General features: G+C 42.7%; 1 protein-coding gene across 11 annotated transcripts in view; it reads right to left on the reverse strand.

The window, feature by feature from the left end:
* Positions 1-1,224: 1,224 nt before the first annotated feature.
* LOC110528539 (ral GTPase-activating protein subunit beta) overlaps positions 1,225-13,592 on the reverse strand; it is a 54,661-nt gene continuing 42,293 nt past the window's right edge. For all 11 annotated transcript variants that reach the window (XM_036984119.1, XM_036984117.1, XM_036984116.1 and 8 more), the window contains 7 exons: positions 13,349-13,520; positions 13,067-13,189; positions 12,263-12,399; positions 11,805-11,910; positions 11,370-11,448; positions 4,453-4,601; positions 1,225-4,284 (listed from right to left, as the gene is read on the reverse strand). In XM_036984119.1, coding sequence (XP_036840014.1) covers positions 4,091-4,284; positions 4,453-4,601; positions 11,370-11,448; positions 11,805-11,910; positions 12,263-12,399; positions 13,067-13,189; positions 13,349-13,520 — 960 coding nt within the window. In that variant the 3' untranslated portion in view covers positions 1,225-4,090. The remainder of the gene's footprint in view (positions 4,285-4,452; positions 4,602-11,369; positions 11,449-11,804; positions 11,911-12,262; positions 12,400-13,066; positions 13,190-13,348; positions 13,521-13,592) is intronic.

Consider the following 13,592-nt stretch of genomic DNA (forward strand, 5'->3'; position numbering starts at 1 on the left):
ATTCCACCAAGTATCAGGCAACACTTATTTTCCACCATCATTTGCAAATAAATTCATAAAAAATCGTACAATGTGATTTTCTGGATTTTTTCCCTCATTTTGTCTGTCATAGTTGAAGTGTACCTATGATGAAAATTACAGGCCTCTCATCTTTTTAAGTGGGAGAACTTGCACAATTGGTGGCTGAGGGGGGGGGGGGGGGGGGGGGTGTCTCTGAAGAACTGCAAACATTAGTACAGTACTAAATATGGCATTTGTTTGAGAGCCTTTTCAGATACAGTAGATAAACAAGGAATGTAGTGTATGTGAAAATTATCAGCTTAGTCACACCAATTTTAGGTGCCATGAGCTGCTGTGAGTGTGAATTAACACTTGAGCTGCATAGGGATGTGTGAAGGCTACAGGGACCACTTTAAAACATGGAGAAGAAGAACATATCCTTTGGGTGCGTTGTTTGGAGGACAACCTAGTGGTGCGTTGTTCAGATACATTGCAGTTATGGTGTTAACCATCGAGTCTTCATTGATTCTTTTTTTATATGGAAAACACCTTGTCACCCTAGAATATATATAGAAATCAAAAGTACTTCTAAAACTATTTTTTCCATTGGCAGATGTAACAGTCCTCCAGTCACACAGATAGATGGGGCTCCAAGGTAATGTTTCCACTATGTACAGATCTAGGATCAGCTTCTAGCATCACTTTACCATTAGTAGGGACAATGCTACAAACTGACCCAGGAACAGTGTGCTGGGGCACCCACACCCTACTCCGATATGGAGGTAGTCTTTGCACACTGGTTTACAATTCCAATCAATATTTGAAATGGGATGTGTCCTATGGAAACAGACGGATGAATCCATTCCATCTGGCCCATGGACGTTTATCGGCCTGCTGATATGAGAAAATAAAGTTACAGCAGCATTCATGTTTTTACTATAAATCTACTGTAATTCTATTTTTATGGGTGTCAACTACCAGTCATGGTGTGTCAGTTCAGGTCAAACACAATAATTAGTCTTGGAAAGGTAAAACATTTGTTTAAGGATGATCGGTCCATTCTCAGAATGAGGTCACACAGAGACATATGAAATCATATGCATTCATCATTGTCCGTGTTTCAGAAAGTTCAGATTATTTAAAAACTTCATACATAAGTGTCAGAAACGGACAGTTTTAACTGCACCTAATTGTGTAGGAGAACCACACAGCATAAACATGACAATAAGTGAATCAAAATCTTTATTTGTTACATTGCGTTACATTCAATATCCAATGAGTTTGTTTTTCGACACGCACATAATAAGACCAATACAAACAAGCAGATTTTGTGCCTTTCCTAACGGAGGAACAGATGAACAAAATATACTTTCACACCCTCAGTATGTACACATCTTCCAACTTCATACAAGTTGATACCTTCAACATTTACAGAATAAATGAGTGGTTTCTGAGGAACGGGATAAAAATCTAATTCAATTCACGTGGCACCATCGAGATTGTAGAATATTTGCAGAGCACAATGGCAGGCTAGAGTATCAATTCAATTGAGAATTTAAATTCATTGAGGCCATTTGAAAATCAGCAATAGGTTAGACATTCCATATTCAAAACAGTTAACACTAGTAAATTGACAGCAAAAGTCATGCCTGAAGTGACATTTTACTGGCCTGGTCACAGATCAGGTTGTGCTAGAAAGCACAACTCTTGAAGTTGCTAACAACCATAGGAGTTGGCTATACAGCACAAACAGATCTGGGACCAGACTAACATTTTACTGCATTATTGATCCTCAAACACAGGACTTGTCAATTGCCAATAAGCAAGTAACCGGAAATGACAGTAATATTATTCTGGAGAAATATAAATAACTCAAGTGAGCCTTTAGCTTCCCCAGATACAGTAAGGTTTCAATAGTTTAGTACAATTAATCTTTTCCTTAACAGTCAAGAAAATGGAAATCATTCCAAAATTAAACACAAAATTACCAATCTATGGAACGAAAGTGGAGGAAATCTTATTTCCTGAAAATATAAATGGCTTGGGTGGATCACCATGGAAAATATCATGCAAAAATATAAATGGCTTGGGTGGATCACCATGGAAAATATCATGCAAAAGTATAAATGGCTTGGGTGGATCACCATGGAAAATATCATGCAAAAGTATAAATGGCTTGGGTGGATCACCATGGAAAATATCATGCAAAAGTATAAATGGCTTGGGTGGATCACCATGGAAAATATCATGCAAAAGTATAAATGGCTTGGGTGGATCACCATGGAAAATATCATGCAAAAGAAATATAGTTCCGGATTATTTTCCATATTGTAAAAAAAAGAAGAATAATAACGTATAAAATCTGTGTTTTAGACAGACCCAGTTACATACAGGACGCCAGTAGTAGCCATCCAACCCTTAATAGATCATTTTTTAAATGGCTACATAAAACTACTGTGTTTCAGCCCTGTTATGTTGTCTGGAATAAAATCAAGCACAAATAAAGACACTAATTGGTGGAAAAAAAAGAAGTACATCCTCTGCCACTACACACTAGTGATTTAATGGTCTGAATTTGGTTTTAGGCTGGACATAAAACAAAAATATTATGGACACAACATGGCGGTATGTATCAGGTTCTCTAGTCTGTGATGTCACATCTGGAATGGGATGTTAAACACAGTACTCATGACAAATCATTTTTTAAATCACCAAAGACGATTATTTTTCCAACTGTGTCTATCAAAGTGAAACTCACCCTTAATATCACCAATCAAAATGTATTTTTCATATATTTTTTATTTGATATGGAAAGAAAAACCAAGTTAATGTTTTTTTTATCCAAACCAATATATATATATATATATATCCTGAATTCTACCATCAGATGCAGTGAATGTGAAATGCCACAGGTTTAAAAGTGAATAATGCCTAAAACGAGGTCAGTTGGTTGGGAGTGCATTGAGTACAAGGACCACGGTCGCATTCATTAGGGCACATCGTAGCAAAACACTGTACAACGGAAAACAAAACAAACGTTTCTCATTGGACTGATTGGAAGTTCTGGTTGGCCCTCCCTTTTCATTCAGTTCGTTTAGTTCGCCTGTTTTGTAGCTTATGAACACAACCCAGATGCCGATGAGTATAAAAAGGCTCAATCTACCTGAGATTTTAAGTACAAGTACATTTCCACACTCTCTAACTGGCACAAGTGTGCATGTGGGAAGAGAAAACCCAAATCACTAGGTAAGTCAAAAATGACCATTGACTGAAGTGAGATTTGAGTTCTGTAAATAAAAAATGTAATGTCCTTTTTTTTAGATAAAAGTACATTTTTCTGATGTTTTGACCGGTCTATTTCGCTCCAGACCAACATAACAACAACAAACACGACGTTAGATATGGTAAAATACAAAGACCAATGCGTTTCATAGAAAAGCAAACAGAACTGGACTTCAAAAACCACAGTGATACGGCTGTGGGAACTGGTAACAGCCATAGAGTGGAAGCCATTTTGAGTGCCGACGGCAATCTCTTTGCCACGTCACAAGTCTAAAGTCACTGAGTATGTTCCCTCTGCTGACAGTCTGAAGCCTCGCAGCCAGGTGAGGTGAGTGCCCCAACCACAACCCATCAAAGAGTCCTACAATTTGTTGTGAGTCTAGCAGTGGAGGCTGCTGAGGGGAGGATGGCTCACAACAACGGCTGAAACGGTGCAAATGGAATGGCTTCAAACACCTGGAAACCATGTGTTTGATATTTATGATACCATTCCACCTATTCCGCTCCAGTCATTACCACGAGCTCGTCCTCCCCAATTAAGGTGCCACCAACCTCCTGTGAAGTCTAGACAGAAATACAGTAAGTGGCAAATAAGCAGTGTAGTGGCGCGGGGTGGGAAAAACGAAGATGGTCAGGTGCCGTGGCTGCGGTGAGTCAGCATAGAAATAAAAATAAATTGTTGACCTCAATTTGAATCGCAACTTGCTCATAATATACATAACAAAAAAAATACATTTGTTATATAGAATCTTTGCAGTCCTTGTGTCAGTCTCTCTCTGTGTGGGGGAGTGAGGTGAAAGGTGAAAGTTCACCGGTTGAGGCTGCGCTCCTCTACCTCCTGGAAGAGAGAGGTGTAGAACTCTGGCTCCAGCTGCTTGTTGCGGTAGCGGTTCACCACCTCAGCGATCTTCTGTTTCCGACGCACGTGCGGCGGGTTGTACGAGTCACTCTCCAGCCGCTTCCGTCGGCACGCGTTGATCACCGTCTGTCTCACCAGGAACCCTTAGAGGAGAAAGAGAGGACCAATGGCTCAGGACTTTGGAGCTAGGTCGAGTGACTCACACACACATTTGGCAGGTGTGAAGAAGACACACACAGTGCCACTCGTCACTGTGATGGCTAACACACACACAAGCACCCCATCACTCCCACACTTTTTCTCTCTCTCACCTAGTGACCTTCTGCTGACCACCATGCCGTCCACCAGGGGGACGACCATGCTGAACTTGCCCAGGGCCCCGTGCAGGCGGATCCGGAACAGGCCAGTCCTCAGAGGGTGGATGAAGATCACCTGCAAATCCTGACCTGATGACGTGGGCCTGAAAGGAGGAGGGGAGGGTTGGACATGGATAGAGAGGCAGTTAGGAAGAGGAGGAAGAGCAGAAAGGTGGAAGTAGAACAGAGCAGATATGATACGCTGTCTCCGCTGCAGAGGAGCTATGAGCACCTCTTACCATTCTGCTTTATGGAGGTCAGCCACCATCCAGCTGGCCTGGCTTTGTTCCTGTACTGTCTCTAGCGTGCATTGCCTTGCTCCTGTATTCTGTTCTATATGCTTCCCTGGCAAGACCTAGTCCAGGCCACTGACCTACACTGCTTTGTCTCCTCAGCTAAATTAACAACACGGATAATCATACAGCCGGAAATAACTTTTGGATATTAGAGCGGCGGTAACTCACCAGCCACACGACCAGGAATACAACTTTCCCGAATTGGATCCTTTGTTCGTACCCCCCAAGGGAAATTGAACAGAGGTATATCCGACTCAGGAGGCGTGCACACCATTCGCCACTTCTGAGTATATTCACTCTCCGGACAATAAAGTAGACAAGCTCAGGGCGAGTATCTCCTTCCAGAGAGACATCAGGGACTGTAAACATCCTCTGTTTCACATAATCATGGCTCTCTCGAGATATACTTTCCCTGTCCATACAGCCAGCTGGGTTCTCAGTACATTGCACAGACAGGAATACAGAACTCTCCGGAAAGATGAAAGGCGGGGGTGTATGTTTCATGATTAACCAGTTGATTGTGATAACATACAGAAACAAAAGTGCTATTGTTCACCTAACCTAGAATACCTCAATCAAATACCGACCGTATTACCTCCCAAGATAGTCACAGCCGTGTATATTCCCTTCAAGCCGATACCACAACGGCCCTCAAGGAACTTCACTGGACTTTATTCAAATCACATATCATGAGGCCGCATTTATTATAGCTGGGGATTTTAACAAAGCAAATTTGAGAAAAACACAACTGAAGTTCTATCAACACATTGACTGCAGCACTCGTTCTGGTAAAATACTTGACCACCACTACTCCCCCTTTTGAAATGCCCACAAGGACCTCCCGCGCCCTCCTGTCGTCAAATCAGATCACGATTCCATTTTGCTCCTCTCTTCCTATAGGTAGAAACAAACAAGAAGTACCCGTGCTAAGGTCTATTCAACGCTGGTCTGACCAATCGGAAACCATGCTTCAAGATTGTTTTGATCCCGCGGACTGGGATATGTTCCAGGTAGCCTCTAGGAATAACATTGACGTATACATGGACACGGTGATTGAGTTCATCAGGAAGTGTATAGGGGATGTTGTTCCCACTGTGACTTTTAAAACCTGCCCAAACCACAAACGGTGGATAGATGGCAGCATTCGCACAAAACTGAAAGAGCAAACCATCGTTTTTAACCATGGCAAGGTGACTGGTTATATGGTCAAATACAAACAATGTAGTTATTCACTCTGTAAGGCGATCAAACAGGCAAAATGTCAGTATAGAGACAAAGTGGAGTCACAATTCAACAGCTCAGACACGAGACGTGTGTGGCAGGGTCTACAGACAATCACGAATTACAAAGGGAAACCAGCCACGTCACGGACACCAACATCTTGCTCCCAGACAAGGCTGCCAGCCGAGACAGCATCCCTAGCCGCGTCCTCAGAGCATGCGCAGACCACCTGGCTGGAGTGTTTACGGATATATTCAATCTCTCCGTATTTCAGTCTGCTGTCCCCACTTCCTTCAATATGTCCACCATTGTTCCTGTACCCAAGAAAGCACAAGGTAACTGAACTAAATGACTATCGCACCATAGCACTCACTTCTGTCATCTTGAAGTGCTTTGAGAGACTAGTCAAGGATCATATCACCTCTACCTTACCTGACACCCTAGAACCTTCTCAATTTGCTTACCGCCCTAATGGATCCACAGACGATGCAATCTCCATCGCACTGCACACTGCCCTATCCCATCTGGACAAGAGAAATACCTACGTAAGAATGCTGTTCATTGACTATAGCTCAGCCTTCAACACCATAGTACCCTCCAAGCTCATCCTTAGCTTGGAGCCCTGGGTCTGAACCACGCCCTGTGCAACTGGGTTCTGGACTTCCTGACGGGTGATGAGGAAACAACACCTCCACGTCGCTGATCCTCAACACAGGGACACCACAAGGGTGTGTGCTCAGCCACCTCCTGTACTCCCTGTTCACCCATGACTGCGTGGTCAAGCACACCTCCAACTCAATCATCACGTTTGCAGAAGACACGAAAGTAGTAGGCTTGATTACCAACAACTACGAGACGGCCTACAGGGAGGTGGTGAGGAAAATAACCTCACCCTCAACAAAACGAAGCAGCTGATCGTGGACTTCAGGAAACAGCAGAGGGAGCACAGCACGCCCCTATCCACATCGACGAACCCACAGTGGAGAAGGTGGAAAGCTTCAAGTTCCTCTGCGTATACATCACTGACAATCTGAAATTGTCGAACCACACAGACAGTGTGGTGAAGGCGCAACAGCACCTCTTCAACCTCAGGAGGCTGAAGAAACTCAGCTTGGACCCTAAGACCCTCACAAATTTGACAGATGCACAATTGAGAGCATCATGTCAGGCTGTATCACCACCTGGTACGGAAACTGCACCGCCTACAACCGCAGGACTCTCCAGAGGGTGGTGCAGTCTGCCAAACGCATCACTGGGGATCACCGGCTTCTATGTCAAGGCCATCAGACTGTTAAATAGCCATCACAAGCCGGCTACCACACGGTTACTCAACCCTGCACCCGAGAGGCTTCTACCCTATATACATAGACTAACTGGCCACTTTAATAATGTTTACATACTGCTTTACTCATCTCATGTATTCTATTCTACTGTAATTTAGTTTACATATTTCTTAATTCCAATCTTTTACTTTTAGATTTGTGTGTGTTGTTGTGAATTGTTAGATATTACTGCACTGTTGGAGCTAGGAACACAAGCACTTCACACTACACCTGCAATAACATCTGCTAAATATGTGTATGTGACCAATAAAATACAGCAAACAAATATGTGGGGTCATAAGCTTGATGTAGTCATTGCATGCTATGAATATGGGACCAAATACTAAACCTTTGACTACTTTAATACACTATGTGGATTTGTCCAAATTACTTATGACACATGGGGGGGACTAAATACATAGTGCTTCGTTTCTAAAAAATACTTATGACACATGGGGGGGGACTAAATACATGGTGCTTCGTTTCTAAAAAAGTAAAACAGATATGTTTGAAAATACCCTTGAACTGAAGGTTAGATTCTGTACTGTTGCATTATAGAAAACATTTGATCTCAAATCCAAAATGCTGGAGTATAGAGCCAAATGTAAAGTTTTAGCTTCACCGTCCAAATAAATAAACTCAGTGTACTTTACCCTCGAGCCACACTGATCTTGCCGAGCTCACGTGAGACATTTATATACAGTGCCTTGCGAAAGTATTCGGCCCCCTTGAACTTTGCGACCTTTTCTCACATTTCAGGCTTCAAACATAAAGATATAAAACTGTATTTTTTTGTGAAGAATCAACAACAAGTGGGACACAATCATTAAGTGGAACGACATTTATTGGATATTTCAAACTTTTTTAACAAATCAAAAACTGAAAAATTGGGCGTGCAAAATTATTCAGCCCCCTTAAGTTAATACTTTGTAGCGCCACCTTTTGCTGCGATTACAGCTGTAAGTCGCTTGGGGTATGTCTCTATCAGTTTTGCACATCGAGAGACTGACATTTCTTCCCATTCCTCCTTGCAAAACAGCTCGAGCTCAGTGAGGTTGGATGGAGAGCATTTGTGAACAGCAGTTTTCAGTTCTTTCCACAGATTCTCGATTGGATTCAGGTCTGGACTTTGACTTGGCCATTCTAACACCTGGATATGTTTATTTTTGAACCATTCCATTGTAGATTTTGCTTTATGTTTTAGATCATTGTCTTGTTGGAAGACAAATCTCCGTCCCAGTCTCAGGTCTTTTGCAGACTCCATCAGGTTTTCTTCCAGAATGGTCCTGTATTTGGCTCCATCCATCTTCCCATCAATTTTAACCATCTTCCCTGTCCCTGCTGAAGAAAAGCAGGCCCAAACCATGATGCTGCCACCACCATGTTTGACAGTGGGGATGGTGTGTTCAGGGTGATGAGCTGTGTTGCTTTTACGCCAAACATAACGTTTTGCATTGTTCCCAAAAAGTTCAATTTTGGTTTCATCTGACCAGAGCACCTTCTTCCACATGTTTGGTGGGTCTCCCAGGTGGCTTGTGGCAAACTTCAAACGACACTTTTTATGGATATCTTTAAGAAATGGCGTTCTTCTTGCCACTCTTCCATAAAGGCCAGATTTGTGCAATATACGACTGATTGTTGTCCTATGGACAGAGTCTCCCACCTCAGCTGTAGATCTCTGCAGTTCATCCAGAGTGATCATGGGCCTCTTGGCTGCATCTCTGATCAGTCTTCTCCTTGTATGAGCTGAAAGTTTAGAGGGACGGCCAGGTCTTGGTAGATTTGCAGTGGTCTGATACTCCTTCCATTTCAATATTATCGCTTGCACAGTGCTCCTTGGGATGTTTAAAGCTTGGGAAATATTTTTGTATCCAAATCCGGCTTTAAACTTCTTCACAACAGTATCTCGGACCTGCCTGGTGTGTTCCTTGTTCTTCATGATGCTCTCTGCGCTTTTGACGGACCTCTGAGACTATCACAGTGCAGGTGCATTTATACGGAGACTTGATTACACACAGGTGGATTGTATTTATCATCATTAGTCATTTAGGTCAACATTGGATCATTCAGAGATCCTCACTGAACTTCTGGAGAGAGTTTGCTGCACTGAAAGTAAAGGGGCTGAATAATTTTGCACGCACAATTTTTCAGTTTTTGATTTGTTAAAAAAGTTTTAAATATCCAATAAATGTCGTTCCACTTCATGATTGTGTCCCACTTGTTGTTGATTCTTCACAAAAAAATACAGTTTTATATCTTTATGTTTGAAGCCTGAAATGTGGCAAAAGGTCGCAAAGTTCAAGGGGGCCGAATACTTTCGCAAGGCACTGTCTGTATATATATATATATATATATATATATATATATATATATATATATATATATATATATATATATATATATATATATATATATATATATATATATATATATATATATATATACACATACACACACACACACTGCTAAAAAAATAAAGGGAACACTAAAATAATACATCCTAGATCTGAATGAAATAAATATTCTTATTAAATACTTTTTTCTTTACATAGTTGAATGTGCTGACAACAAAAATCACGCAAAAATTATCAATGGAAATCAAATTTATCAACCCATGGAGGTCTGGATTTGGAGTCACACTCAAAATGAAAGTGGAAAACCACACTACAGGCTGATCCAACTTTGATGTAATGTCCTTAAAACAAGTCAAAATTAGGCTCAGTAGTGTGTGTGGCCTCCACGTGCCTGTATGACCTCCCTACAACGCCTGGGCATGCTCCTGATGAGGTGGCGGATGGTCTCCTCCTACGGCCTCCTCCACATCTCCTGATGTACTGGCCTGTCTCCTGGTAGCGCCTCCATGCTTTGGACACTACGCTGACAGACACAGCAAACCTTCTTGCCACAGCTCGCATTGATGTGCCATCCTGGATGAGCTGCACTACCTGAGCCACTTATGTGGGTTGTAGACTCCGTCTCATGCTACCACTAGAGTGAAAGCACTGCCAGCATTCAAAAGTGACCAAAACATCAGCCAGGAAGCATAGGAACTGAGAAGTGGTCTGTGGTTACCACCTGCAGAACCACTCCTTTATTGGGGGTGTCTTGCTAATTGCCTATAATTTCCACCTGATATCTATTGCATTTGCACAACAGCATGTGACATTTATTGTCAATCAGTGTTGCTTCCTAAGTGGACAGTTTGATTTCACAGAAGTGTGATTGACTTGGAGTTACATTGTGCTGTTTAATTGTTCCCATTATTTTTTTGAGCAGTGTATATATGACTGGAGTAAAGGACAACTGTCTGGTCTTGGCATACTCTGAGCTTCTACCTGGCAAGTCAGAAGAGGATAGAGCTCCTTTAGGAGGTCTATTGAACTCTTTTCTAGGAGTTTATCCTTGTCATTATCACCTTCGCTAGCTCTTTTGAGGGTTTAATCACCCATTTAAATTGAACCATTAGGTCCAGTTTCCAGACGCCTTGACTAAAATGCATGCTTAGAGGAGAATCTCCATTTAAAAAGTTTCATGTTTTATTATGTATTAGTATTGATGGATAGGGAGTGCTTTGAGAGAGGCTGTCAGTGTTGACTAGTGATGGATAGGGAGTGCTTTGAGAGAGGCTGTCAGTGTTGACTAGTGATGGATAGGGAGTGCTTTGAGACAGGCTGTCAGTGTTGACTAGTGATGGATAGGGAGTGATTTGAGACAGGCTGTCAGTGTTGACTAGTGATGGATAGGGAGTGATTTGAGACAGGCTGTCAGTGTTGACTAGTGATGGATAGGGAGTGCTTTGAGAGAGGCTGTCAGTGTTGACTAGTGATGGATAGGGAGTGATTTGAGACAGGCTGTCAGTGTTGACTAGTGATGGATAGGGAGTGCTTTGAGAGAGGCTGTCAGTGTTGACTAGTGATAGATAGGGAGTGATTTGAGACAGGCTGTCAGTGTTGACTAGTGATGGATAGGGAGTGATTTGAGACAGGCTGTCAGTGTTGACTAGTGATGGATAGGGAGTCGGCAGTGCAGTAACCTTGTGGATGTGCTACTGTTGGTCGTGGTCTCCACTCCAGTGCTCGTCTCTACCAGCAGGTCAACCAGAGGAAAGTTATCTACAACACAGAAATTCGACATACATGGCAGTTCAAACTTCTCGTTGCACACAACTTATCAAGGTGCAGTGAAATCAGTCATTTCAGAAATATGAAGATATTCCTCCAGAAAAATAAAAATGTAACAACTCGTTAAGAGTTGTATCTGATAGTAAAATGTCCGTAAGGACATGTCTGTAGTTAAAATGTCTGTAAGGATGTGTCTGTAGTTTCTACAGATCTGATACACTGTTTCTACCAATAGTACAAATATTTCATGACTAGATAAGACTTGAGTTCCACTGGATTTCATAAAGAACCAAAATGGCAGCCAAAAGAGGCCAGTTTCAGCGTGAAGCAGCAGGAAGGTAGCCTACCGATATCGTCGTAGCGCTCCACCCAGACCACCAGTACTTTGGTCTCGGGGCCCATTGGAGGGATGGTCCTGCCAGGAGGCATCTTCTTAGACTTCACCGTGGGACTCTAAGGGACAGACAATAGTGGAAATCACGTGAACAAGCTAGAACAAAGAAAACTACAGGCTAAATTCCTCCTTAAAGCATCTTGTATTTAAACCTTTGCATAGCGATCACCATTCGCTAACCACAGCCGTGTAAGTCGAGTCCCTGAAGGCAAGAATGAAAACCAGAAGTGCTTTAGCCCTCCAGACATGAATTGAAAATCCCCGGGGTAGGATTTGGGTTTAGGTCACTGATCAGGTCGGTCGGTCTGAGGAAAAGAATACTAGTATAGTGTTCACATGTAGACACTGGTACGGTGCTGGAGAGAGCGCTAACGATGTTGAAGTGCTATAATAGTCTGCGGTGTGTCTTACCCTCTGCCCAGGGGCCACGTTGTCAGAGTGGTTGGGGAAGAGGTCCAGTGTGAGGTTGGACTGTTTCAGCAGGCTGGGCAGCAGGTCCATCTGAGAGTCTGGCTCTCCCGTAGGGAAACTGTTCTCTGACGACTCCGCTACAGAAACAACACAAAGACAAGTCTGCATCCCAAACTGCACCCACTCCAGGTCACTCAACATCTATAACTAGTAGAAATTATAAAATAACCTACACTTTTTCATATAACTGCCCCTTTTCTGGACTGCAAATTGCATTTGACAAACAAATCGGTCCTAAAAGTAAACTGTACAGCACTCTGCTGAATTTTGAAATCACGATGTGGCCCGCCTCGAGACAAGATGATGCCCACCCTGCCCTATGTAATGCCAGTTCCATAGCGTTTCTTATTAGACAGGTTCAGGTAGTCCCTCCGTGTATTAGTATGTTCTCGCTGTTAAGTGCCTAATGAATACCACCCTGCTTAATGGCTACCTAATACAATTACAACGCTCCACAACACTATCTAATATAATTACAACGCTCTAGAAAAGAAAGAAGATTTGTAGAACAAATGATGGGAAATCCATAAAGACACACAGTGGGGATTTCCTTACGGAGAACAACGGCTTTGGGATCCATGAGAAACAAAGAGAAAGATGAGGAGAGAATAGAAAAAGTGAAGGCTTAAAAAGAGAAATGAAGAATGTACTGTAGAGAAAATAAAGACAGGAGGATTGGAAACTGGGATGAGGAGTGAGAGAAAAGTAAATGAGAAGTGAAGATGGGAGAGGGATGAGGCCCACCGGTGGACTCTGTGAGCGAGGGAACGACGAAGGCAATTTCGGTCAAGGCGTCTGCATAGTACAGCACCCGCTTCTCTCCGTTGAACACGCCCCCACCCGTGTCTCCCAGGGCGACCATGTCATCTGTGGGGACAGAGAACAACTTTCTTACTACTGTATAAAAAAAAATGTAAATTTTTTTTTATAGAAAAAAATTAATATATTAATGATTTGGCACGATAATGTGAAAAAAGTATAGAAGCCCTTGGGGGTAGGGCTGGTTGGGTGGGGTCTACCTCCCACCTGGTGGGTTGCTGTCTACGGTATTGTTGTTGTTCTTGTTGATGGACCAGCTGGTGTAGACACTGCCTGTCCAGCCCGGGTGCTGCCCCACCTCCACGGGCCAGCCCAGCGACAGCAGGAACTCCAGGAAGTGGTGCTGCACGTTGGAGCTAGACTCCACGTTCCTCAGGATCTGGTATGGGACAGTGATAGAGACAGACAGAAATGGAAATGAATGGTCAAGTCTTGTCTATAAATTATTTTA

This window comes from Oncorhynchus mykiss, chromosome 7 (genome assembly GCF_013265735.2).
Source record: "Oncorhynchus mykiss isolate Arlee chromosome 7, USDA_OmykA_1.1, whole genome shotgun sequence".
Classification (NCBI taxonomy): domain Eukaryota; kingdom Metazoa; phylum Chordata; class Actinopteri; order Salmoniformes; family Salmonidae; genus Oncorhynchus; species Oncorhynchus mykiss.